Source organism: Onychostoma macrolepis, chromosome 07 (genome assembly GCF_012432095.1).
Source record: "Onychostoma macrolepis isolate SWU-2019 chromosome 07, ASM1243209v1, whole genome shotgun sequence".
NCBI lineage: Eukaryota > Metazoa > Chordata > Actinopteri > Cypriniformes > Cyprinidae > Onychostoma > Onychostoma macrolepis.
In genome coordinates, this window is record NC_081161.1 from 19,444,627 (window position 1) to 19,472,112 (window position 27,486).

Here is a 27,486-nt window from a genome sequence, read left to right on the forward strand (position 1 = left end):
TCTAGGTGTGCTATTTGATAGCCATCTTTCCTTTGAAAGCCATGTTTCTAGCATTTGTAAAACCGCATTTTTCCATCCTAAAAATATCTAAATTAAGACCTATGCTTTCAATGTCAAATGCAGCAACATTAATTCATGCATTCATATACCATAAAGATTCAACTTGCTATGTGTATGTAAAAACCATTAAAGGAGAATGCTATAATTTAATTCGAGAAGGTTACTTTTAACCTTATAAGAAATTACATATTCCCACCTCAGGCCCAAAGTATTTAATATTATACTTTTTTCTTCAATGGACAATTCTTAAATACAAGGAAGTAGTAGCTCCCTAAAACAATAATGCATTGTTACTGTCTTACCCCTAAGCTCTACATTATTTCAGTCCCATCACAGAACTGCAGAATTTATGTACTTAGGTAGTAGGAAATATCACTCTGTGTTTATCACACTGAATCACACATTGAAAAACAGAAATTAATAACCCATGACATTTCCCTTTCAAAACATGTTTTGTGCAACACCATTTAACCTTGTTACAGAAATAGAGGTTGAAGGTGACCAAAAAACTGAATAATGTTGGGCCTTAACAGTAAATATCATTGCACATTATTCACAGTCAATAGTTCTGTATCTTTTTGTGCAAAAACTGATTTCTGGTGTGAGGTTGAAAAGACAATAGAAAGACAAATTCTGCATTTTCTCAGAAAATGTCTGTTATATTTTATAGAAAAATCCATTAGGAAAATAACAGCAAGTCTAGTATATAAAAGATCTTCATATGTGTTACTAACTCAAATGTGTTACCCACTTTTTAACAAATCATGTCATGATGCTTCAAACATTATACGAACAGATGAACAAGTTCTTTATAAGTCAGAGGCTAAATACACTCCTCAAGATGAATGAAGTGGCATAATCTGACATAATTAAAGACTGGGCAGTTCACTTCCACTGTATAACAGAAACACTTACCTCACAGACGTCACAGCTAATCAGTGTTAGTTTATCCATATAGCCTGTAGGATTAACAAACTGCATGACCATTTTGTGTAACAGTAATCTACAAATTACAGTGGCAGAAAGATTCATTATGATTAATTACAGTCAGACATGCACATTTGTTTTAAAATATGTTGGTGTCTAAGACTATTAATTCAATAACTACTATACACTATAAAAATTATTGAAGCTCTAAATAAAATAAAGAGTACATTTTACAGGAAAATACTATTTCAGTCTTTCTACTTGAAAAATGTTATGTTTAATTTAGTGTATTACTTGCCATTTATTTGTAAAAAAACAAAAACAAACAAAAAACAAAAACAAAATGTAAACGTGAAAACTTAATTAATTAATCGTACAACATTTTTTTTTTTTTAATTCCGAAAATGGAACTAAAACCTCCAGACGCAAGGCCAAGGAGGCAGAACATATGAATAGCAAAAATACAAAATAGTACTTAAAGCAATCCAACAGAGAGGAAATATGCCTCCTCATCTTTTACACTTAAATTCATATTGTAGTTGCTGATAGTTACTAAATATTTTAGCCAACTTTGTATTAACCTGAATAAATCATTTTCGAATAACACAGCCTCTATTACCAGATATTGGCTTTGTTTTTAATGGTCTTACCTCACTAAATATTAATCATCTCTATTCTTTCATTTTTGCCTTTCTTCTCTCTGGCATCTGGATGCTCCACTTCCTCTCTCATTAATGTTCACCACTCCCTCCCTTGCTGTTGTATTTGCTCAGTATTAAAGAGCTGTGCGGGTTTGCCAACTGTTTGTGAGTCATCTCAGTAGAAAAAGGGCAGAAAGACAATCTTACACAACCATCACTTCCCATTTAAACATGAGGTCTCTGTGCTTAGACTCCAGCTGACACGTTTTCCATTATGCCCCTGTGAGAGATGATGGGTTGTCAGATTGGTCCTATCCTGATATGCGCGGTGGCTTTGTCCCTGGTAGCTTTGTCTAAACGAGTGCATTCAAAAACTAAAGGATCTCTGAATATTTGGGGATTTGTTACAGCATGTTATGGATTACTTTAGAAGGCAAAACTGTGAGTGTGTGTGAGTATTGGGAGTTGCATAGAGCTCAAAACTACTGAAGAGCAAATAAAATGCATAACAGTCTACTGTTGTAAACTAGTCCGAGTAGATCATGCAATTATCCGTAATGACTGCTTCTATTTTTATCATTTTAACTGCAGATTGACATTTTTCAGACATAATGGCACATAGTAAACCAGTGTACAGAGCTATAATATTACTAAAAGCTGCTATTTATCACCCCTATTGTAGAGATTCAATCTCTTAGAATAATGTGACATAAGGACTTTTAATAATTTTTCCCCATTGCTTAATTTTCTTTATGATCAAAAAAAAGAAGAAGAGTCAAGCATATAGGGACTCCACACAACCTATAATCTTAGGTTGATTTAACACTTCAAATCCATTTTCACTAACGTTATGATGTGATCTACCCACTAACACTGAAATGTGTATTTACAGAGAAAAGATGTTTTTCAGAAAATGTTGAATAGTAAAATGAGGGACAGCGAGGGTTTTAGCAGTACATTAGCGCAGCGTCTCTATCTTCCTGTGTACCTCACCAGCTCTCAAGGTTTAATTCACGGAGCAGAGCAAAAGAAATGAGCAAAGACATTGAAGTATAAAAGCTTGTCATTTTAATATGTTTTACAGCCATCCATTGTCCCAAAATCAGCACTGTAATTGTTTCAAGGGTTGTAGAACACATTTACCTACCGAGCAACACCTGCCTCGTGAGAGTGGTAGAAAATGCATCATAGCATGGCAAATTGACGACATTTTGATGACTAAATCAATAAAATTGTAAACTTTTCACCGGTAGGTGAATAAAAACAGATCTGTCAGATGGAATAGTACTTTAGTGTGAGTACAACCACAGGTCCAATAGTTTTGTCACATGTTCAGTCAAAGCAAATGGCTTTAAATTCAAAGCTACATCTGGCTTTATGATACTATGTAAGGTGTCAAAATTGAAATTGCACCATCAAACCATATTTAATGATTAATACTTGACCTTTGTGATATTGATGATTGTCAAGCCTAATCAATAAATCATTTTAAACAAATTGATCTCTTATAAAGAGTTGGTAATGGACATTTACAGTGATTTAATTAGACCTATACACTTTGCATGTATCTAGATATAGCACATGCACTCCAGTAGGCTCAACAACCCATAACCTCTGATTGGCTGCATTCAACCACTGTATTGCCCAATGTACATCGAAATAGTTATGTACAGAAAAGAAGACAAAGAGGACAGGTATGAATTCCTACCGGTCCTCCTGATTCTGGCTTTCGCACAAATTTCAACAGGACTATGTTTTCAACACTTACCCGAACAAGTACACATATTTTTGAAACCCTCAAATGACCTGTCTGCTTCCCCTTTGAGGACACAATCCCTGTGTGATTGATCTGTACAGTCTGTAAAAAAATGTAAAAGGCTTTTTTTCCGGAACATTGTTCTTTTCACAATTCCGCAAGGGGTGCAAAGATTACTCCCTTATTCCTCCCTCAAGGTAAGTCTGTTGTCAAGAACACCTATTCACGTAATTCACACACAATGGCGATTAGTCTTTTAAATCATCTTCATACTGATCTTGTGAGATCCCTCGTTCGGGCTGCTTTCTCCATCTACTTTCCGTGGCACATACTCAATCTCGATGTTTGGCTTGGCATTGCCTTTCCCTCGGCTCCAGAGGAACAAGAGCACCAGGCAGAACAGCACCACTCCCAGGAAAGAGATAAACCCCATGGTGGTAGCGATAATGAGAGTCTTCATATCAAAGGGAAAGGGATTCGTTGCACCAGTTCCATTGGCACCGTTATCATTGGGCTGGTTCGAGATGAAGGCAAAGGTCTTATTGGGCTGATGGGGCCAATTGGGAGAGTAGCTATGAACGTGTAGGTGAGCCAAACGGGTGTCGTTTCCTCCTGCATTGGCGGCAATGCAGGTGTATGTGCCATTGTCTTGTATTTGGGCGTATCTAACCTCTAGGGTGCCATCCGGAGACACTGACAGCCGTCCGATGCTTTTAGTAGTGATGAATTGCTTTTTTGGAGACTGCCACATAATCATGGGAGCGGGGTCTCCATCTGCTTGGCAAGGGAATTGGACAGTGGTCCCCTCATCCACAAATCTATGAATGGCTTTGTGATCCCGGATCTTGGATTTCTGACAGGTGAAATAATTTGGTGGGAGAACATCCGGGAAGTCTTTGAATTCTTTACCCTGCAAAAACTCTGGTGATTCACAAGATGGCTGCTGGCGGTTGAAGTTAAGACGCCATCGACGGCGAAAGACCCAGAGGAGACGACAGTCGCATGCCAGGGGGTTGTCGTGAAGAGCCAGTGTCTCCAGGTTGCCGACCGAGTGGAAGGCAGACTCCTCTAAAGTGCTTAGACTATTGCTGGATACATTGAGAACCCGAAGGTAGTTGAGTCCTCTGAAGGAATAAGGCTCAATGCTGACTAGCCGGCCCCCTACCAAGTGAAATGCCTGGAGCCTCAGCAAATTGTGCATTTTGTTGCCCTCCACAACCTCGATCGGATTGAAGGACAGGTTGAAAAATCGAAGGTACACCAGGTGCTGAATGGCCTCGTAAGGGACAGCAGTGAGATTGCAGTTTGTGATGCTCAAGGTTGTGATATTAAGTCCATGGAGGGACTTTATGGTCAAGGTTTCTAAAAGAGGCCAGTTTGCTATCTCTAATACTTTGAGTCGATAGAGCCTCCTGAAGGAAAAGTCTCGAATGATGTTGATGTTGAGATGCCGCAGCCTGAGGGTCAGCAGGTTGTGAAGATGACTGAATGCCTCTGTTGGCACAGAGGTCAAGTTGCATCTTTCCATAGTGAGTTGCTCTAGGCTGCTGAGGCCATGAAAAGCTCTGTGAGAGATGAACACCAGGTCATTGTCCCCCACCTCCAGTTCTTTCAGGTTGTAGAGATCTTGAAACATGTAGTCCAACAAAATGACAATTTTATTCTCACTAATATCTAATCGAGTGAGGTTACTGAGGCCAGTGAAAACACCCAGCTGAATCAACTTCAGCTTGTTGTTGCGTAGCCCCAGTATTCGCAAGCCAAGGAGGTTGCTGAAGGCCCCTGGTTCAATGACGGAAATGATGTTCTCGTTGAGCTGTAGCTCCTCCAGGTGTTGATAGTTGAGGAATTCTTCCGGGTTGATGGCTTTCAGGCGGTTCTTGCTGAGATCTAACAGTCGCGTGTCAGTGGGAATTCCCTCGGGGAGGGCGATCAGCTTCCGCCGATGGCACACGACCGAGCGCTCTTGGGCACTGCACTCGCAGCGAGAGGGGCAGCCAGTGGCAGAGCCAGACAGCACGGTACCCAGCATCAGGATGAGAATGGGCTGCCAGCACGCCACCAGGTAGCTGTGCCCACTTGCCTCTCTGGCCACCATTTTGATGGTAACCTGCTGAGAAAAAGGATAGAGAGAGATTGGGTTTCATTCCACGGCAGAAGAAAGGCAAAAGAACTGAGAGACAATCATATTGCTCCTGTTCTTAAAATAGCAAGAGATGGTCTTGGAGAAAATGCTGACACTTGAAAAACGTAACAGACTACCGCACTGGAACATGCTGTGTAAAGGCAACTCAGAGCTTTGATTAATGATATAACAGAGACATTAAAAAGTAAAAGACTGTATGACAAAAAGAAAACAACCATAAACAATGCTGGCCATGAAGAAGTATATCCAAGTTATAAGTCTTATATAGCCTATACTCTGCAGGATCTTTTTGAAATATAAAAACATATCTTGGATGTTTATCTTTTAACAAAGGAAATGTATTTTCAATAATGACCAAATCAGTAATGATTTAAGCATGCCAAAACAAAATATTTTTTTCTTTAAACTACATAAATCATAGATGATATATACACTATACTATTGCAAAAACTGAGAGCAAGGGGCATATAAATCAGGAACATGACCCTACAATGACTTGCACTAACTAAAAAAATTTAAAATCCTTTACAAACCCTAACCCTTTTATATTATAATAATTATATTATTATAATATTATGTTATTTTGTATTATTATTATTATTATTATTATTATTACTTTGATCATGATTTATGGCTACGTTTTAGAGTAGAACAATTTAGCTCTTAAGGGGTTATATCCAAATCAACTTTGACTCGCACTATTTTACTGTGCAAAAGCCCTGAACCTTCAAACTTTACTTCCCAAATTGATCGAGCAAGTTCAATTTCAATCTCACAGCCACTTTCAGCTGTGTGCTTTGATGGAGATCTTGGTTTAGGGCTTGTGAAAAGACTTGTGAAAAATTGACATGAAGGAATTCAAGACACACAAAAATGACACATGAGTTACATTCCATGAGACACGAGGTTGCTAATTGGACTAGTCAAATACAAATCATGTTAAGTAGACAGGCCAGCTTTAATAATTGATTAGGTAAACTTTAAGTAGCTCCCATTTGTAAAGCAAGTGAAAGTGACCCAGAATTAAATACTTCTTGCATCAGTGAATTCAAATACATTTATGCAAACTCAGAGGATGCATTATGATATTATGTAGGTTCAAGAGTACAGTGCGCATTTTAACACAACTTGTATTTACACATTCATATCTCAAGGGTAGCTATGATTTTCGACTATATTTTACTTAAAAATATAATTTCTCCAAACTCAAAACCTACGAGATGCAGAAAGAGTGTTCTCTCAGAGAAAAGTACAACACAACTCAAAGCAAATGTGAAGCTGGGGGGACTTTTGAGGTCTGGTACAAATATGATATACAATAATACATGCTGTAAGCTCACATGAATGCATGATCAATCATTAAAAGATCATGATTCCGATTCAGAAACAATCTTATTCCTAATTTACGATGATTCCGCTATGTCTTAACCTTTGAAATCACAATCAAATTGGAATATTTATACCTGATCCAGAGAGAGCAGTGCTCATCGTATAGCCTAAGCTTTATATTTGAAACAGCTTTACAAACAGTCTACACCAGGGGTTGGCAAGTAAGTTTGGCATCAGGCCCAAAAAAAAATTTCACCACTGGATGGCGGGCCAGAACATAGTCAAAGGATAATTTAAGAAATTACTTGATGAAAAATGCAACTAGAATTGCCTGTGACAGACGGTTACAGTGTCTTTTGTAACTGGTAGTGAGCTGTTACTCTGTGTTAAATCCTGTAGTAGGACAGTCATTAACAAAAAGCCACATTTATGTGGCGGTGTCCGGCAGAGTATGTGAGCGGAGTGGAGCGTCAGCAATTTCCCCTCCACGCTCCAGCTCCGCTCCGGGTTCATCATTTCCTGCTCCCGCTCCACTCCTCGCTCGCTGATATCAGAATCACCGCTCCGCGGTTACCTATTTCAGTAGTTTTGAAATATCACTTCTGTTCATAACGTATAGCCTATTAAAAAATAAAATAAATAAAATAGGACACTCTCAAAGTGGCTTATTGGAACACTAGTGTGTAAACTTTTTTCCTACCACATGACAAGCTAATAACATGGTTGTCAGCATTAAAAGGTATAACTGCTGTTTTTTGCGGTGCAAATTTTGCTTATGATGAAAATAACAGTACGTGTTCCTCAGTTATTTTTACCTACGGATTGATCCATTTCTTACAGATTTCTGCTCATTCAAAATCGGATACAGATGAAGTAGCCTAGCACTGTAAGATTACATTTGTTTGAATGCATTATTGAGAGAGCGATTGCGTGTGAATAAGTGTTGTACTTGTTTAAATCATGCTTTCAGCTGAAAATATTCAGTATCTAGAAGGAACAAACAAATTCCTTGAGAACTATCGTAGCCTTCACATTCTTTCTGATTTGAGTGATCCTTCTCTATCAAACTAGCTAAATATGTTTAACGTGAATTCTTGCTAAATATGCAGTTATGTTATGGGCTGTTGGCATGAATTGTACTCGTGATGGAGCGGTGGTGAAGAGTGGAGAGAGTGAAAACCACTACGCTCCTACTTTTAAAAAATCCAGTCAAAATCACACTGGTCCACTCACATATTCTGATTGTGAGTAACTGTTGCTGTCATGACAGATGTATTTCAGAACCAGCCGCTATCAAAATAATCTGGCTGCGGGTGCGGGCCAGATATTATTCCGACCACTGGCCTACACAGTAGGCCACATTTCTGCACTGCAAACCTTAAATAATAATGAAAGGATTGCGATAAAAGTTTATAATTCGGATAATTTTCATTTAAATTAATAAATATTTTTAAATAGACTTATTTATAGCATTGAATAAAACATCTTGTCAGAAGAAAATTAGCCTACATATTATTTTGTTTGGTTGTATGTCTTGTTTTCAAAATCATGGGAGAACTATGATCTCTATTCTAAAAATAAATGATTCAGAGTCATAGCTTAAATTATAATGCATTATTAATTATTCTCACCCAGTGTGCCAAGTTCTGCAAACCACACCCCTCTAGCACCAATCGCCACCTCCATACCCACACACACACCCGGGCCCCCCTTTCTTTTGGTCCGTTCCGCGATCCATGGCCCAGACTATTATGATCGAATGAAACTGCAAAGAGAGGTGAAAGAAAAGGCCAACATGCATGCAGCCATCTGTTCAATGCATAGATTTGCCGATTCCATTTCCGAGTGTCTTCAGGTGTGTCAGAAATGTGTAACAAAAGAAAATATTCTTTTGAGTTCTGGCGTGAAATAAGGTGAGTAGTTTCAGCGATAACAATTTCATATTAGTGCTCCTCAGCTAGATCAAAAGGGCCGTTATTGTCAAGGGTGCTTATCCCTCGTTTATCTATCGAGTGTGATCTGCATACAGTCGGGGAGCAGAGCGATCAGGGTACTGTGAGAATTACTACATCGATTAAACGACTCGTGTGGCATGAGGAGGTGTGAGGGTGAAGGTCATGACGTAAACAGAGCTGCCAAGAATGGGATGTTTTAATCACGCTGAATCTATCACGATCTTCCCCGGCTGAGCAAGCATCAAGCCTCCGGAGACATAGCAGGGTTGTTTAAACTGTTATTATGTGTGACATCTCCTGCGATGCAAATTTCTGTTCAATATGCATGTCTCCCAAATATCTGCCAAACAACCACCTTTGACCTTTAACTATAATTGGGAGAATTTGTCTGAAGAGAGAACAGGTCAAAGGTGTTGGCTCATTAAAATTATTGACAAATTTGCTTGGTGGTTTTAAACAAGCAAAGAAAAGCAGATGGAAATCACTTTAAAATTACAGTAGGTCTACATGGTGTGATCACAGTTTCCCTAATTAAACATGGCCGTTGCTTCCAATATCAAAAAATCGTATTTTGTTCACTGTTGTGGTGTCGCATAGTACTCCCACAGGAAGAAAATAGCTCGGCGCAATAGCAGAAATTTGTACCTGTTTTACCACTGATAAAAAGCGAACTGTAAACATTTATGCTGTTATTTCTTGGCCTGCAACTTGCAAATGCTTGCCAATGGGCAAAGTGAAAATTATGATAGTTTAAATAAAAAAGAAAAGCCAAAAAGCCTAATTATCATTTAGCACAAATGGTTTGGCTGATTTTTTTTCTTCTTCCAGATCTAAATGATGGATTGCATATATACACACACACACACACACTTCCATCTTTGTTCCTAATAACTGTAACCTTTGTTTTAGCCCAAATGCTAAGGTATGCAAATGCTTTAAAACTAATTTGGCCTCGGTGGTCAACTGATGGCAATTGAAAAGCCACTACACAAAGTGTTGGATTTATTATCCAATTAAATGATTAAATCATCGCTCAGGAAGCCCCCATTCTGTAAACATACAAATCAAAGTCTGTCAGGCGACTATGAATAATGTATGAAGGAGGAAAAAACTGCTTCTCTCTGTTGCATTGCCAGAATATTGCATTGACGGAGTAATTCTCAATATAGTGAACTCACTCACATGGTCAATAGCTCATCTTATTAGTCAACACCCCCGCATGCATTTCCATGCTGAGAATTGTGTCTTTAAAGGCATATCTACCTCAGGGCACTTTAGTGTAACCAGCCGTTACTGGCATGCAATATATTCCGACAGAAATGCACTCCTTTAGCCTGATTGATTTGAAGAAATATACTGTAGTCAATGAGATCTGCATATGGGAGGAGGTAGCAGTGCACTTGTATTAGATTCTTACATTCGAGCCAGTTCTGTAACAAGCAAGCACGTCGCTATTAAAAGGCCATCTATTGTCATAAATTTTCCGTTCCCTCAAAAAGCGAGTTAAATGTGCAGTTGTTTATATTAAAAGCGTGACGTGTTGAGTATGCATCAACATTCCCGTTTTAGAACGGCACTAAGCATTCTCTTTGTTTAATAATTACTACCCAACATTCAGTCACACGACAGGTTGCGTGCCGTCTAAAGCAACTTGCTCTCCCAAGATTTTTGCGGTGGAAATTACATTTTCTCCTCTGTTCTTTTCCCTCAGTAACAAGGGAAGGTCATACCCATTCAACCCTGCCCGCTAGCTCGAAGGTAAGAAATAAAGTGTCAACCACAAGTTTATTTTAATATAGTGCTCCTCTGAGAGCGGGACCCTCAAATGTAATGCCCTATTTTGCCATATTGCAACATCCACTGTAACTCAAACTCAACATGGCATGGGCTCGCAGAGGAGAAATTCAGAAGACTGTTGATCAGTCGAGTTTAATCAGGCAATGAAATATGAGCAAGTTAATTGACAAGTCCATATCCGGTTCATACTCAAAGGGTCTGCAGACTCGCTTCTCAATTATCTGTTGTCAGCAGGTGGGAGGAATTAGCAAGGCTTCTTTTTCAAAAGGTGTCTGCCGGCTGATGCCTACTTCCTCTCCTAATGGAGGACTAGATCTCTTTTAGATTACTGCACCTTCCCAACACTCATGAAGTTAATAAGTGTTGCGCTTCAAAGATTTGTTCTCTTCTTTGCTATTTGTTACTTTCAGGGCTATCTGTCAAGCTAGAGGGCAGAATCAATTCTGCCTCCAACGTTGGAAAACCGAGCTATTTATCTGTTTAAGCTAGAGACCCTCACGGAGAAATGAATGTTTAAGGTTGAAGCTCTTAACAAATATGAGGATTTACCTTTGTCAACAAAAAAACAATTGTTTTTCACGGATGTTTTGTGTCGAGGCAAATTACACAGACGAAACCAACCACGCCCGTCACAGCGGTATCGAGATTCATTGTCATCTGAAACCACAGAGGACGGCTATCATTTGAATTGATTTTATATTTTCATGTTACACCGCTCATGTGTTTGAGTGCTCACTGGATGATATTCTGTCTCTCCCACTCATGTACAAATGTAATTCAACCCAAAGGTCCATCTTCCTGCTCTCTCTCCCACTCCATCCCCTCCGTTTCATCCTGGCGATAACCTTGAGAAAAAATATCACGTCGGACCATCTACGCAGTCTCCTTATTTTCTCTCCCTGTTCACCATCATACTCCTGACCTTGCCGGTGAGCCTCGGCTTGACCAAACAAGACAAATAAGCAAAGCTCGGGAGTGACCCACTTGCACATTCTTGTTTATTTGGGTTTTACAGGCTCAAATAAGGGTTTCAATTGACAAAAGATATATTAAATTGTACTCTTTGCTCAATACATTCAAATCACAACAGTGTTTAACTAGAGAATATAACTCCTTCCTACATTTGTGCTTATGTGTTTAAAGTGCACTGGGTTTACTGTGTATTCCAGTTGGAACTGTTTTCTCTCTATATGCACATTAAACACACTCCTGCAAATGTGTGCTTCAGTCAGGGATTTAACTTCAAGTTTAGATAAAACAGTCATGAAACAACATGTTTTACATAGTAATTAATAACCCGTTTTGATCTCCAGAGAGTTATACTTTTGGGAAGAAAAACCATTTATAGTAAACAGCAGGGCTTTTGTGCTTTTTATTAACAATATTATATCAAAGAAAGACTAATTTGTTAATGGTGGGGTGATTCATCATTGTGTAATTTTTCAAATAAAAAGCGTTATTTATTGTACCATAGTGAATGAAAACAGATTAAATACTTTTACTCTGTTTTGGAGTGCTGAAAACCGTTTCTAGGCTTTATAAACTTTAATTAAATACAAATTCATGAATCATAAATCATAACACCAAATTACAATCATATTTCTAATATTTCACAAAGGAAGATTTTTTTTTTTTTTTTTGAGTAATATTGAAAATGAGCATCGTTTTGAGGATAGTCTAATGTTAACCACAAGTAAAAACTATTTGCAGTCACAATTAGAAAATGTTTCATTTTACTTTGATTTTTATTACAGTCTTTCAGAGAAGGATTAAATAATGATTAATTTGTGCCGGAAAATGATACCACTAAGCATAATGTTTTATAATAGGCACAACAGTCTAATAGAAAGCTACTGTGAGTTGAAAGTAAAGCGAATATAGAGTGCAGCAACTAATTGGCTATACTGGCCTGAGGGAGTTCATTTTGTTCCTTCTTCCAATCTATTTATTCATCATCCCGTTCCTTCTGCCTGTCGCTCTCTCTTTTTCTCCCTCTCTGGCATCCCTGATCACACTGCACACATTTCACAGTATGAAGCGAATCAGTGGTTAACAGCTATCTAAATATTCCCAATACATAAATAGTTATCTGCTAAATTGCTGGTAATTGGCTGTCTGCTCTCATGCAGTCTGGTTGTGAAATGGCATGGGTCACCCATTCACTCTGTGTCTGTAATGTTCAATTCATTTATACCCTGATCATTAAAATTTTTTATGTAAAGAAATGTTTTATGGATACAGTTGTGACAGCTGGAGTCACATTCATGGGATCATTGTGTTGTTTTATTTGCTTCAAACTATATGTTGATCAGTAATTGCTATAGGTACAACCGATAAGCAAAGCGGAGTGAAAATGAGATGTTTACAAATATATCTGGATGCTAGGTCATTGAAAATAGTGTAAAGGCCGCCCAAGTTGTGGGTGGCAAATCAAGCTGCTACCATTCATCACAACATAAGCAGGTGTCTTTATCGGTATTTACAACAGCAGTTAATCAGTGAGGACCTGAGCCAAATCAATAATCAGCCCTGCTTGCCCCATACATTTGTCTTTTTCCTACCCCACACAAACAACTTTGTATACCAAATCAGCTTGGGTTTTAAGCCTACGGATGCAGCATTCAGAGCAGAGACATTTCTTCCAACTGTTTGCTTCCATTTGACTCCTCTCTTTTGATCTTGTTTTTTTGATGACAGTAAGATTTAGATCAAAGCCCAAGGTTTGGAAAGCTACATTCCACTAAAGGAAAAACTAACATGAACCTTGATGTCGAAACATAGGGAACTCTAGACTTATCGAAGCGAAAATGTCAAGCACTGCACTGAAATTTATACCATTCAAACAAAAGCTATGACTAAACTGTCAAAGTGAGGCTTTTGCATGAAGAGGAGTATTATATGGACACTATATGGAATTGAGAGTAGCATGATGAAACAAGACTATAGCTTGTCTTTTTTATCTGAATACATATTCCCCATGATTTCCCCTCACAGCTTGCCACACTTGTACTCTAAATGCATTTAAATCCAAAGAGAAAATTAAAATCGGCATTAAAAGAAGACTGGGAGCAACACCCTTCTTTGTGCCGACTGGTGGCCTAGAAGTTTCATGCTATCATAAATTGAGTAAACGACATGAATGTTTCAACTCCAAGCATGGTTGAGATTGAAATTAGTTACGACCTGTCACCCGAATATTGGTCTTCTGACTAACTGCCGATGGAGCAATATGTGATGCTTGCAGTTTAAATAAGCTTCCTTCAAGGGCTGGAAATGAAACAGATGCACTGCATTTCTGTCTCTTACTCTTGACAATAAAACACATCCATTCCTTGTAAGCGGCATTAAGCACGTGCCCACCCATCAGCCAGCTGAAGCATTATGGGTTATTTCAGCCCATGGTCTGGCTAAATTTGCAAAGCTACGGCTTCTGTCAGGTTCCTTGTCAAGGCGCAAAGTCTAATTGGGCCCAGTCCCATGTCAATCCTCCCCTCAGCTTTCCGGCAATGGTTAATAATAATTCCATAAAGTGTTTTTCATTCCTCATTAATGCTCTTGAGATTCACTTTAAATTCACCGCTACCAGCAGGCAAAGCTGGTAATTACTCCAACCGCTCTTCCTCTTTTAAACACAGGGCTCTTTGTTTTGGGTTTAATTGAAACAAAAGAAGAGAGAAAATGTGGAGAGAATATAGGACGACCGTAATCCCAAAAGCAATCTAGCTCAAACCGAGCTCCTTGGAGTTCTTTATCAATAGTTCTATTAGGAAGGAGCTTATCTCACGAAATTAGCCACGGGATAATCACTCTCGAGCTTCCTGAATTATGCTAGCATTGTTCCTCTGACCAGCACTCCATCCGAAGCTAATAATTTGATTAGTCTGACTGATACAATCAATGATATCTTCCTCTCGTCTTTCACAAGGCGCAAATTTAGCCATCAGCAGCCACCCAGATGATCGGTGGAGATACGGCGCCAAGTTCTCCGAAACGACAGAAAGCGTCACTTCAAACACATAAACATCAATTTCATTCACGTAACCCTTAGAAACGGGATAGCAAGAAAGTAAGGCATAGGCCCGGTCTCGTATTTTTGACTTTTTACATAAAGCTGTTATGATTAAATTTTAATGGGAGAGTCTGCTGCAGTGAAGCGACTCTGTGACCTTCTGAATACATTTGTGGGAGGCTGGAGTGAGTGTGCGCTGTCTGATATGGCACTTGGTCGCCTCTCACAGCAGCCCCTCGCTGGCTTTCCTGCTATGTACAGCCCATTTCAATAGTCCCTCATTTTGTGTGACAGAAACGAGCCGCTGCGCTGATGGCGTCCGATTCTCGCATCCCTCCACAATGAGGACAAACGCACGCCTGGTCTATCTATCTATGCCACCGCGGCCAAAAGCAGGCCCTCACTGACTGCTTTAAAAAGCTAATAGAAGAGAATGAATAGGGAGGCAGAGAGGGATGTGGCGGGTTTGCAATCGGAAAGGATCTGAATTTCAATGATTTTTGGGATTTGGTCCCTTTTTTGTGCTCAGGCTGCATCATTCACAAAAGCTGTGAAAACACGAGGTCTGACAGGCACAGGCTCTAATCTATGTGTGAACGCACGGCACAAGAGCGTGAGGTGATGCAGTTCTCCTGTAGCACTGCCTTATCTTGTTTCATCTGCTGTTTGTTATCAGACTGCAGCATTATCATAATGGCTATTACCACCAGCTGAAAATCTGCTCAATGAGGAGATTGCCTTTTAACACAATCGTCAGCATACCGAAACATATCTCAATTTATAAGCTGTTTTATTTGTATCACTATTCGGTGCTAGATTTTCAGCCACGGCTCTTGTGTTTTGGCCTGGATTTCTCCGCTGGCAGCCACATCATCTTCAGAATGTGGCCAGGATACTGTTGCCATGCAGTTGTTTCATGTTCCCATCTTCCTACCCAACACAAGCCTATATGCATATTGCAGATGCATTGTGTTTTGATGGATAACCCTGTGTTCAGGAGGGAGAAAAAACAGCAGAAGGAGGTTTTTGCAGAGCACATGGTGTCTTGGATTTGAATCTGAGAATTAGCTCACACCTCATGTGAATATTATTGGCCTGTGTATATATGATGGTGGTGAAAAAAAAAAAAAAAAGATTCTTGGTTTTATAGATGTGTACTGACAATGCACCTTTACATAAGAAACTATGGATCTGACAGCTGTAAAGGATGTACCATTGAGAACACTGAGATAGCATGAATCTTTGATGTATCCAGTAAGACTCCTCTTAATGTATTTTTGACAGCCTGCCAAGATTAAGAAATGAAGTGTAATGTTGTTATTCCTTTAAACGCCACATTAGCTGCGGAGGAAGTTGCTTCCAAGCAGTAAAACAGGGAGAGAGGAAAAAGAGAGCAAGAAAGAGAGAAAATGAGTGAGTGAGTGAGTGAGTGTGTGTGAGAGAGAGAGTGAGTGAGAGGGAGAGAGAGAGAGAGGAAAAAAAGCAGAGAAAAGAGGCTCTATAATGAGGACTGTGAATTAAAGACTCAAACACGTCAAAAGCAATACATTATTTTCTTCCATAATGCATCTTGCAAAAAATAAAAAAGCCTTGAGCAATAAACCATGACAACAGCACCAAAAATACACTTAGAAGTCTCGCCGATATTCAAACCTGCACCATAGACAGCATGTATCCTAACCTGGCCATAGAGAAATACTCAGAAAAAGAAGAGAAGGGGGGTGGGGTGAAATTTTCCTTCTTTCTTTTTTTTTTTTTTAGAAACATAGTGCAGGTGAAAACATTCATGAAAGCCCACACAGCCAGATATTCATTTGTAGCAAATGACCCCTTCCCTGTGCAATGACAGTCCACAGTATTAGGTCCCGTGTCCGGTTCAGAAGCATTATTCAGCATCTTTCCCTCCTGAGCCTGTGCCCTATCCCTCTCGGACACATTTCCCCCTGAAAATCCCAGTCTCGTCTCCCCCCCTTCAGACCTTTGCAGAATCTCAGAGTTCTCGAAACGCTTATCTGGCACTGAATGCAAACTACTCTTACCAGAAACGTCATGCGGTGGTGTCTAAATTTGGCAATTCCATTCTGCCGGGGTGCAGCTTAGATCCGAATCGCTCCAGAGTGGCAGGGTGGCACACAGGAGGCCTTTGAAGAATTTCATGAGTGAGAGGGAAAACAAAAACGCCACACAATTCCTCAAAGCAAGCAAGGGGTCCAGAAATTTCTTAGAGTGTGAAGCACGAGCAGCTACAGTCCACAGAATGCATGAAAGTCTGTCCCAGATGCAGGCATGCATGTAAACAGGAGTGCACCCGCTCACATACATGCCATACCCAGCAGAGCGAGAGCGAGAGCGGGAGCGCGAGTGAGGGAAGAAAGATGGAGAGGGAGGAGTCGACGCTGTGCAAGGTGGAGGGAGGAGCTGTGGCGCATTGAGATGGAGAGATGGAGGAGACGGAGGGAGCGAGGGAGGGGGAGAGAAAGCCTAAGACTGGCAGGCAGAGAGGGAAAAGAAGTGAGAAGGAGGGGGGGAGGAAAAGAGAAGCGGCACAAAGCTCAAAACAGGGACAATGTAACTAATGAAATTCAATTCTGCTGTTCATCAGACCGACTGCAGCGGGAAACAGGAGCAGGGACAGAGGGATGCCGGTATGTGGGGTGGGGGGTTGTCCCAGAAATTTGAGTATACCTTTGTGAAATCTGTCTCTACCTCTCCGTCATCCTGTCAGAACACAGCGATTAATGCCGGGCTTTTATGCAAAAGGCAGCGTTCGTCAAAAGCAGCCGGGAGCTGCAATGTGACAAATGGATGACTCATGGAGGTAAACAGGCAGGGTGGATAAACAACAGCCAATGGAGAGAGAGTGAGCGAGAGCCGGAGACAAAAAACGGAGAGAGAGAGAGAGAGAGAGAGAGAGATGAGGAATTTGGCCGAATGGGCTGAGTCTGCTTAGCCAATCGCAATAGTGAACTGCAAGGTCAGTCTATGGGGGATTCGCCCTGCGGGATATAATCAGGTGTAAATCCTTGTAAGTCCCCACACCATTATACTAAACAATAAGCGAGAGGCGGTGGCGCGGCAGGTAGAGAGACGAGCGAGATTACCGAGGGGGGGATAATCAAATGCAGATTTGATGGGGGTGGAGGGGAAGGGTGAGCACGAGGCGCAGGGGTTGTTAAGCTGCACAAACAGACTGAAGAGGTGCCTCGATATTCCTCTGAGTTAGAGGGCAGAGGAGGAAGACGGAGAGCAGCAGAACCGGCCCTATACGTGTGTGAGGGATTTATCTCAGCACAGTACAACCAGATCAAGGCACGATGTGGGAGAGGGAGTGTGTGCATGTGTGTGTGTGATCCGTTGTGGATCTGTCCTAGACGTTTTGTTAACGCTCTAATCTTCCCATGGAACACCAACGCAGAGCTGGCGATGGTGTGACTTATTAGATGAGCTGTTTTGTGGTATATGGCACCAGTCGAGGTTCTTGTGATAGAATTATCACTACATATTACAGAGCTGTGCATTACATCAATGGCACTTCCAAAGTGGCTCTTTGCATGGATCCTCTGAGCAAGCTGCTTTTTCAAGCAGACAGACAATAAAAGAGTCTAAAAAGAATGAAAATCGGATAATCATACCACAAAAGCATTAGTACTTTGTGGGTGTGATGCTGCAAGCTGCAGAGCAAAATCTCAATAATGGTGTAAGTGTAAGTAGACTTTTGTATAACTAACTCCATTTCTGCTTTATGCTTTTTTACACAATTAGTTCACAGAAATAACCTGATTTGACCTGGCAAGACAAATCTCAAGAGCCCGAATCCCAAAGAAAGTCTCAAGAGCCAGAATCTCTCCTGTGTTGTCGTGTTTTCTATTTAGAGCAGGAAGTTCCGACGGGACCTCTTGAATAGCCTTTGAACCATGATTTGCTAGATAGATGCGTGGTATTAGCGGGAGGGAGAGCATTGATCTGAAAAACATTATACACCCTTTAAAGCGGTCATGAACTGAGAAATAAGAATTCCCTTGATCTTTTGATACATAAGAGGTCATTGTATAGAAGCCCGCTTCCGGCATACAAAAATAAAAAAGGTTGCGACTTTGCGAAATTGCGACTTTTTGTTTCACAATTCTGACTTTTTTTCACAATTGCGAGTTTACATCTCAGAATTGCATCATATAAACTCGCAATTCTGACTTTTTTCTCAGAATAGTTCAGAATAGTTCCATAACTAACTCATAATTGCGAGTTATAAAGTCAGAATTGCAAGATATAAAGTCAGAATTGCGAGATATAAACTTGCAATTCTGACTTTTTTTTCTCGCAATTGCGAGTTAGTAAAGTCAGAATTGCAAATTATAATATCCAGTTCTAAGGAGAAAAAAAAAGACTGATATATTCTCAGAATTGTTTATATCTCACAATTCTGACGACATTTCTCAGAATTGCAAGTTTATATCTCAAAATTCTGGCTTTATAACTGGCAATTGCGAGTTTACATCTCAGAATTGCATCATATAAACTCGCAATTCTGACTTTTTCTCAGAATAGTTCAGAATAGTTCCATAACTAACTCATAATTGCGAGTTATAAAGTCAGAATTGCAAGATATAAAGTCAGAATTGCGAGATATAAACTCGCAATTCTGACTTTTTCTCGCAATTGCGAGTTAGTAAAGTCAGAATTGCAAATTATAATATCCAGTTCTAAGGAGAAAAAAGACTGATATATTCTCAGAATTGTTTACATCTCACAATTCTGACGACATTTCTCAGAATTGCAAGTTTATATCTCAAAATTCTGGCTTTATAACTGGCAATTGCGAGTTTACATCTCAGAATTGCATCATATAAACTCGCAATTCTGACTTTTTTCTCAGAATAGTTCAGAATAGTTCCATAACTAACTCATAATTGCGAGTTATAAAGTCAGAATTGCAAGATATAAAGTCAGAATTGCGAGATATAAACTCGCAATTCTGACTTTTTTTTCTCGCAATTGCGAGTTAGTAAAGTCAGAATTGCAAATTATAATATCCAGTTCTAAGGAGAAAAAAAAAGACTGATATATTCTCAGAATTGTTTACATCTCACAATTCTGACGACATTTCTCAGAATTGCAAGTTTATATCTCAAAATTCTGGCTTTATAACTGGCAATTGCGAGTTTATATCACGCAATTCTGAGAAGAAAAACATTTCAGAATTGGCCATTTATATCTCGCAATTCTGACTTCATTTCTCACAATTGCGAGAAAAAAAGTCAGAATTGCGAGTTTGTATCAGGCAATTGTGAGATGTAAACTCACAATTGTGGGGGAAAAAAGTCAGAATTGTGAGATAAAAAGTCGCTATTACCTTTTTTTTTTTTTCAGTGTTGGAAATGGGCTTCCATAACATTGTACTATAAAAGCATCCTGAAAGTTTAAGAACTCAAAAACTTTCTTGTTATTCTAAAATAAGCCTATATTGAAGCCAATCTGCCAAAATGACAGGTTTTGGAATGTGCCACTTTATGATGTATTAGTGTGGCTAAACACTGCCTCCACAGAAGATCAACGCCTGCTTCTACATCAGTACCTGTTTAGCCCCGCCCACCGATTTACACATGTAGTAGGTAAATGACAAGAGTGGCAAATGCAGGTCTACGCAGAAACCAAACGATAAACTTTATTTGATGAACTTTATTTTTAATGAAGTGCCAGACCACATCAGTAAGAACTTGGACTTGTGTTAACTTAATTTTACCACAGATTTGTTTACAAACAAGGCACAATTTGATTCAGGATTTTTTGAAAGACCGAAATTAAAAGACGATGCTGTGCCGACTATATTGGATCTGACAGTAATGTCACATCACCCAAGTGTGAGTAACTTTTTATTACGTGGTCACTATTGTTTTGTCTGTTATTGCAGATTGTTTGATATGTACTGAGTATTTATGCATTTTTTAATCACAGCAGCGTCCATCTGTGAAGGATGTAGGCTGTCAAACATAGGAACTGTTAGCCAATCAAAACAGTGGGCGTTTATTTCAGAGTCTACAATCCACCATGCCTATTCAAACAAAGCGTTCAGATAAGGTGGGTTAAAAACAGGACAGAAAATAGCTTATTACTTCTAAATTATGATGTTTTTTGATGTAAAAATCTTGATAACATTATAAGTGGACCTCAGAGAACAGTACAAAATAAAAAACAAAGGCAGTTCATGACCCCTTTAATGCAAGATGAATCATGTGTTTTGCTCCATATTCCCTAAAACAGCAAGACTCGCAGTGGTGGATCTCAAATAGTTTTGCTGCAGGATCCAGATTTTACATCTGACAGCGATTCATGGCCCAACCCAGCACCAAAATATTTAACAGGTAAACAAATTTATAAGTATATAACATATAACAATTTATTATATATATATATATTACTTTGCTTTTTTTATGCCCTTCCCTCTGTCTCATTAGCCAGGTTTCCATCCAAAGTTGCGGATTTAACTTATGCGCAAAATTGGAATATCCCATAAAACATTTGCGAACGAGCACCGTTTCCATCCAACGAGTCAAAGAGAACAAAATCGTCACTTCCTGGTAAAATGGCACTAAATAGCCTATAGAAAACTAGGATAAACTATTGAATATATATGAAAAATTAATTGCGCCTCAGAGCGAGCAGACGAAACACAATAAATGCTGTCATTGCTTTCGGAGGTGAATGCTGCTGTTTGGGAGCACAGTCGTGTAATACAATTATACAGAAATACTTTGATGACAGACTTTGCTCAGGCATATCAGAACGACCATAACAACATTTCAGATGCTGTGGAACGAGATTGGTCCGCTGCTAGTCAAGTTATCCCATCTCATAGCGCAAAGTCACATGACTTTTTTGATGTGCTTGGAGGAATTTATTCGCAAAATGCATTTCCATCTCCCATTATTCGCATTAACCCTTTTTCGCACAAGTCGAAAACCAAGGGTGCAATAGGTTGAATTGTAATGTCCTCCAGATCACTTGGAATCTGCTGTGGAGCTGATTTATTATTTGTTTAAATTTTTTTGATGCCTATAGGTATTCTTGGGTTGTTGGATAAAATATATACAATGACACAAACAAATAAAATATTGATACAATAAACTATGACTGTGTTACAAATAGCCAGCAACAAGTATTATGTTGTCAAATCTCAAAATAATTAATATATCATACACAAGAGTTATGGGGTGGTGGAAAATTAAATGTGATCTGCTGTGACATCACAATCGTTGTATTGTGGTACATGGAGCTGCCTGAAGTCTACATATGAGTAGACTCCCTCAGTCTCTGTCCACATAAATTTCCCTCATCCAGTTGATGAAGTTTAACACATTTTAAAATGGTGGCAGAAGTTCACCTGAGGGGAAGTGCTTAGCAAAGTTAGCGAATGTCTCTAAAAGCCATGATCTCCAGTCTGGTATAATACACAGTTTAAAGAGTTTAATTTAAAAGCTTAATTTAATGGCTGCAACTGTGATCTCCTAAAAACTTGTGTTTAACTTCAGAGTGGCTCGGAAGTAGAGGCGGACCACTGAGAATCTCTCTTTTTTTCTGCAATATTTCTCAGTGTCCCTCTCTTTTAAATAATGCAGGGAACAGAAATCAGATGAATGGCATTATGGATGTCAGTAGTGCAGTAGAGGCCATTTTGACATAGGACATTTTGACATTTAAGGAATAAGCTCATTCTCCTGAGAGTCCCTGGAATGCTGTATACCCTGCAAATGTGTAATAAGAACAAAAAAGTCCTGCAGCTGAAAATGTCCTGAAGTATTCACACCTGACAGTGAAAGTGATGGAAGAAAATAGGCTTACTTTGGGGATGTGGTCGGTACAGATGTGCTTCAAAGGGAAATGCCATCTTCCTTGCCGCTCTCTCAATTGTCTCCTGAACCTCTCGGGTAGGGACACACAACCACAGGTGGCAAATGACTACATCAAAGTCTGGCTTTAATCAAACTTGGCTTTTTGATCCTGCCATTTATTTTAATGAGTCTTGGCTGAAGAAAAGGAAATCAATTTCTCTCGTTCTTGATGTCTCTAAGAAACAGTCTTCATGATGCTCATGGGTTCATTTTGGGTGTATTTGTTCTATTTTGCGTGCACTCCAAAGAATTCCTATTTTCAGAGCAGCTGTTTCATGGTTTGGGGCAATCTAATTTTAAAATACATAACGCTTGCGGTGTATGTAATACCCAGCGCCATCATAAAACAAATCTACTCTGTCTACAGGGGCATCAGGTGATGACAAGCATATGAAAACATTACGTATGCTATTTTTAGCTTTCCACAGTTCAGAAACACAATGTAAACCCATTTTAGACCATGAAATATAAACAAGCATCACTACCTTCATATCTTACAAAAATCTGTATGTGTCATCAGCGTTAGATACGCAACACAGTTCTATCAGTACTTGAGGCTGATAAAGCACAAACGCATCAAGTATGTGCCAGCTAAATAGATGTGTAAGTATTTTCCCCAGTGTCTTTTACAAGTGGAACATGCCATGTGGGATCATCATGGTTTTGAAAAAAAAAAATGGCTTGCAAATCCTAAAAATAGATTTGAGCATGTTTCGATTAATTAAAAACATCTATTAACACATAAGAATTAAGAACTAAAAAAAGTGTTTTTATGTACAGTATTAGTAATTCATGTTCTTTATAAGACTAAATCATATTCATTTATATAATCCTGAAATTAACATTAACCTAGATTAATAAAAAATAATGCATTAAAGGAATAGTTCACCCCAAAATTTTGTCATCATTTACTCACCCTCATGTCGTTCCAAACCTGTATAAGTTTCTTTCTTATGTTGAACACAAAAGACGATATTTTGAAGAACCAAACAGTTGTCGGTCCCCATTGACTTCCATAGTAGGGAAATAAATACTATGGACATCAATAGGGACCATCAACTGTTTGATTACAAGCATTCTTCAAAATTTCTTTTATGTTCAGCATAAGAAAGAAACTCATACAGGTTTGGAACGACATGAGGGTGAGTAAATGATGACAATATTTTCATTTTTGGGAGAACTATCCCTTTAACTAAAGCTAACACACTTAACTGTAAAGTGTCACATAGGATTCAAACAATCAGACATTTAGCCAGATCACAGACTCACATTTTGCCCCGGTTCCATGTGTTTAGTCTTTTAACACCCCAGTGTTTATAAAAACAGATGGATTTTTACCACGCAGCAAAATCTCTTCCAACTTGTAGGGAGTTTCACAAGTCCATGAATTATTAAACACCACCTGCAGCAAATTCTGTTCTTTTGTCCAAGTGTCCGAGAGTCACAAGTACTGCTCTTCAGGCTTTATTTATGCCCATAATGAAGTTGTATGCAGCGCAGGGCTATTCTCTGAAAGCGTCATATCCCACTGGTCAAACACGACAACAGTTGTTATACCCAATTGAGTCCTTGGCCAGTGAAGCATATGCCTGACAGTCTGTGGGAGCTGTGAGCATGATCTTCAGGCCAGACGGATGATTTACTATTCAGTAGCCTGACTTCTGTATGTGATCTATAAACATTTTCACTCAAAAGTGTCATATAATCAACAAAGACATTATTTTTCATTTGAATACTTAAAGCGTCTCTTACTCTAAACTGGGGCTCTGTAATATTTCAGTTAAGATTATTAAAAATGGAAAGGTTTGAGTAAAAAAAAAAAGAGTAAATGAGTAAAACGGTAAATGTTGTCTCAAACTGCCAGAAACCTTCCGGCTTGCCTGGCGGGCGTGCTTCGTTTTACATTAGAATTTCATTTCAGGAAATCAGAACAAAATAACAGTGGTGTCTACAAAATTACAGAAGAGAAAAGAGATGCTCTAGCATATGTCACACTCAGTCATTCACATTCTGGTAGGTAAAAAAGCAAAACAACAACATGTGATCCATCAGAAATGCATTCAGCACTTCATCATGCAGACAAACTGCTCAGGGACAAAACCAGTAAAATAGAGCTGCAGAAATCATCAGAATCATGACAGGCTGCCATTAGCCGAGACGACTCTGTCTGTTCTGTCATTATGAGTCAGGTTTGCCGCCAGCCACCTTTTGTTCCCAGGCCGCCCAGCTCTACTGCATCAAAGGACGATGAATGACCTCATTACACACAGACTGCAATATCAGTATCACCAAACAAAGGTTGCTTCCAACATCCCGGCTTCTTACATCACCGGTAATTTATGGATGATACAGGTAAGTGGGGCTTCTGGTTGGTTTGATTTTAAAAAGCGAATGTAGGACAGGATTTGGAAATGTTGATCCAGAGGCCAAAATTTACATTTCAATGAAAAGACGTATTGCTAGATATCGCTGTTTTCCTCTGGCCTAGATCCAACTGCCCCCCAAAGCGGCCCTCAGTAGATCTCCCAGTCTCTAGAAGTCTACATTAAGGACAGCTAAATGTTGCAGAACATTAATATTTTTAACCGCACATACACTGTGGGTTTGAGAAACATGTCAGGGGAAAACAAGACTAGACTAACATAAAAGCAATGCAGGTCACCTTAGGCAAAACTTAGTCATTTTCTCCTGAAAAGATTTTAAGTGCACTAATAGAATAAAATAAAGACATGTTGGTATAACTAGAGAGAAATGCCCATGGCAGAGCACAGTGGAAACAGTTTTAAAGTTGGCCAATTGGTATGCTTAAGACTGAGATGGTTTGTAACTTTGTGCGAGACCCAAGGGGCATATGAAAACTAGAGCTCCGCTGTCACAGATGTTGTGTGTTTAGGGCACTATTAAACCTGCAGGGGAATAGATTTGCATAGATGGAAAGATAAATAATAATGTATAGCCTATTACCTGTCCTTTTTGGGGGAGATTGTAAATGTTAGTACATACAATAGTAGCATTTGGCACACAGCTCTCCAGAAAACTTGTCAGATATTTCCTAATATTCATTGTCAGTGGCAACTCTGTATCAGACCACACATTTTGGTAACTAAAACCAGCACTACTTTCATGTCTCTCATATCACATCACATATCATTTCAAATGCAACTGCGTCTATCTTGTATCTCAGTAGTGAAAATGACCTTGGAGGACTTATAATATTACTCCATGTATTCTTCTTGTTGCTAGGCCAGTTGCTTTCTACACTGTAGTGGTGTATTTTTTTTTTCTGAGAGGAATAAGGCAAAATTTTAAGATCAGTATTTCATTCCCACTTATTTGGTGAGCAGCTATGTAACAAGCAGGGCAATGTACAGTTAGCAGGTCATTACTGCAAAATAAACCTTTTCAGGCTGATACAAGACCCTTGTGCTCAACGCTAGGTTCCTGACCACGTCCAGGGCCGGTGTTCTGACGATTTGTGCTACCTCCCATTAAAAAGATAGGTAGCACAAATCGATAGCGAAAAATGCTATCTATCAGATTGTGCTACCAGCATCTTATTCATGTGGTTTGAGGCTTTTTAAAATGTCCATACCCCTACCCTAAACCTACCGGTTCACACCTACCTTTACCCTAAACATACCCTTAAAACAATGCAAATATATTATTGGTAGCACAATCTGACAGGTAGCATGTTTTGTCAGTACACCGGCGCTACTATAGGCAGAGCAGGCGATTGTCTAGGGCCTCGGGCTTTGAGGAGGGGCCTCCAAACCGTAACATCCCCTATACTGCAGTTCATGGACAGCAAAATACTAGCCTCATTGTTCATTGGATATTGTTGAATTGTCACTCACCTGCAATTAAACCAGTTAATGTTGCCGTTTCAAAGCGGGTCCCACCTTCTGAATGTTTGCCGTAACGAACGCATCCTTCAGGTGCTGAAGGAAAAGGCTAAATAGGCTCGCAAAGAAGCACAGCTCCTAATGCAGGTGTGTGAGTTGTCATCATTGCAATGCATTCTAAATATAAACTTGTTCTTTCTATCAGCGTCGTTTCTGGACCGATCATTCACCAATTTATTACGAGTTTAAAAGAGCGCGAGCCTCGCTGCGCTGACGCGCCCAAAGGCGACGCTTTGAATTTGCGCGTACAGTAAATGACAAAGCGTCGGGACCTGACTAGCAAAATAGCTACAAAAGTAAAAACAAATAACTTTGTATTCAAATTCAAAAAGCAAACACACTAGACCATTTTTTAATGTTTCAAAAAAAAAGTAGGCTACCTCAGATGTGTGTAACTTCTCAATTGTGCTGATGTATAGCCTTAAGGTAGCAATACAATACGTAGGCTAAAATCATATTTATTAATATTAATAATATGGCAATAGCATAGTTAATATTGGTTAAATGGGAGGGAGAAACCTTGTCCATACCCAGCTAGAAAAAAAAAAAAAAAATATATATATATATATATATATATATATATATATATATATATATATATAAGCACTGATGTTCATTTACTGAAGTGGTATTCAGGGACTGTGAATAAATTACTGAAAAAAAAAATACTGAAAAATAATCATAATTTTATCATGGCTATAATAACATCCTCAACAAACAAAAAATAAATTACCTTAGATAAAGTTTGATTAATATGAACGTACAGTACCGGTCAAAAGTTTGGACACATTACGGTTTTTAATGTTTTTGAAATAAGTCTCTTATGCTTATCAAGCTATACATTTATTTGATCAAAAATGCAGAAAAAAAGAAGAGAAAAGTAAAAAAAAAAAGAAAATAAATAAATAAATATCATTTATTGTAGAATTTATAGCATTTATTTAAAATAGAAATCCTTTGTAACAATACCGTTCAAAAGTTTGCAATTCAATGGGTCAGTATTTGTTCTTAAAAATAAATTAATACTTTTATTCACAAGGATGTGTTAAAATGATGCTGAAAATTCAGCTATGACTCA

At 39.0% G+C, this 27,486-nt stretch overlaps 1 protein-coding gene across 6 annotated transcripts; it reads right to left on the minus strand.

The window, feature by feature from the left end:
* Positions 1 to 2,673: 2,673 nt before the first annotated feature.
* Positions 2,674 to 26,801, minus strand: lingo1b (leucine rich repeat and Ig domain containing 1b). Of its 6 annotated transcripts, none has more exons than XM_058781881.1 (2): positions 26,361 to 26,801; positions 2,674 to 5,494 (listed from the first exon to the last, which is right to left on the minus strand). In XM_058781881.1, the coding sequence occupies exon 2, from the start codon at positions 5,480 to 5,482 to the stop codon at positions 3,641 to 3,643; it is 1,842 nt and encodes a 613-aa protein (XP_058637864.1). In that variant the 5' UTR covers positions 5,483 to 5,494; positions 26,361 to 26,801; the 3' UTR covers positions 2,674 to 3,640. The 6 variants fall into 6 exon arrangements, with proteins under 6 accessions (XP_058637864.1, XP_058637863.1, XP_058637865.1 ...); XM_058781880.1 differs by having other exon boundaries at positions 2,674 to 5,497; XM_058781882.1 differs by lacking the exon at positions 26,361 to 26,801 and adding an exon at positions 17,306 to 17,409 and having other exon boundaries at positions 2,674 to 5,497.
* Between the last annotated feature and the right edge of the window lie 685 nt (positions 26,802 to 27,486).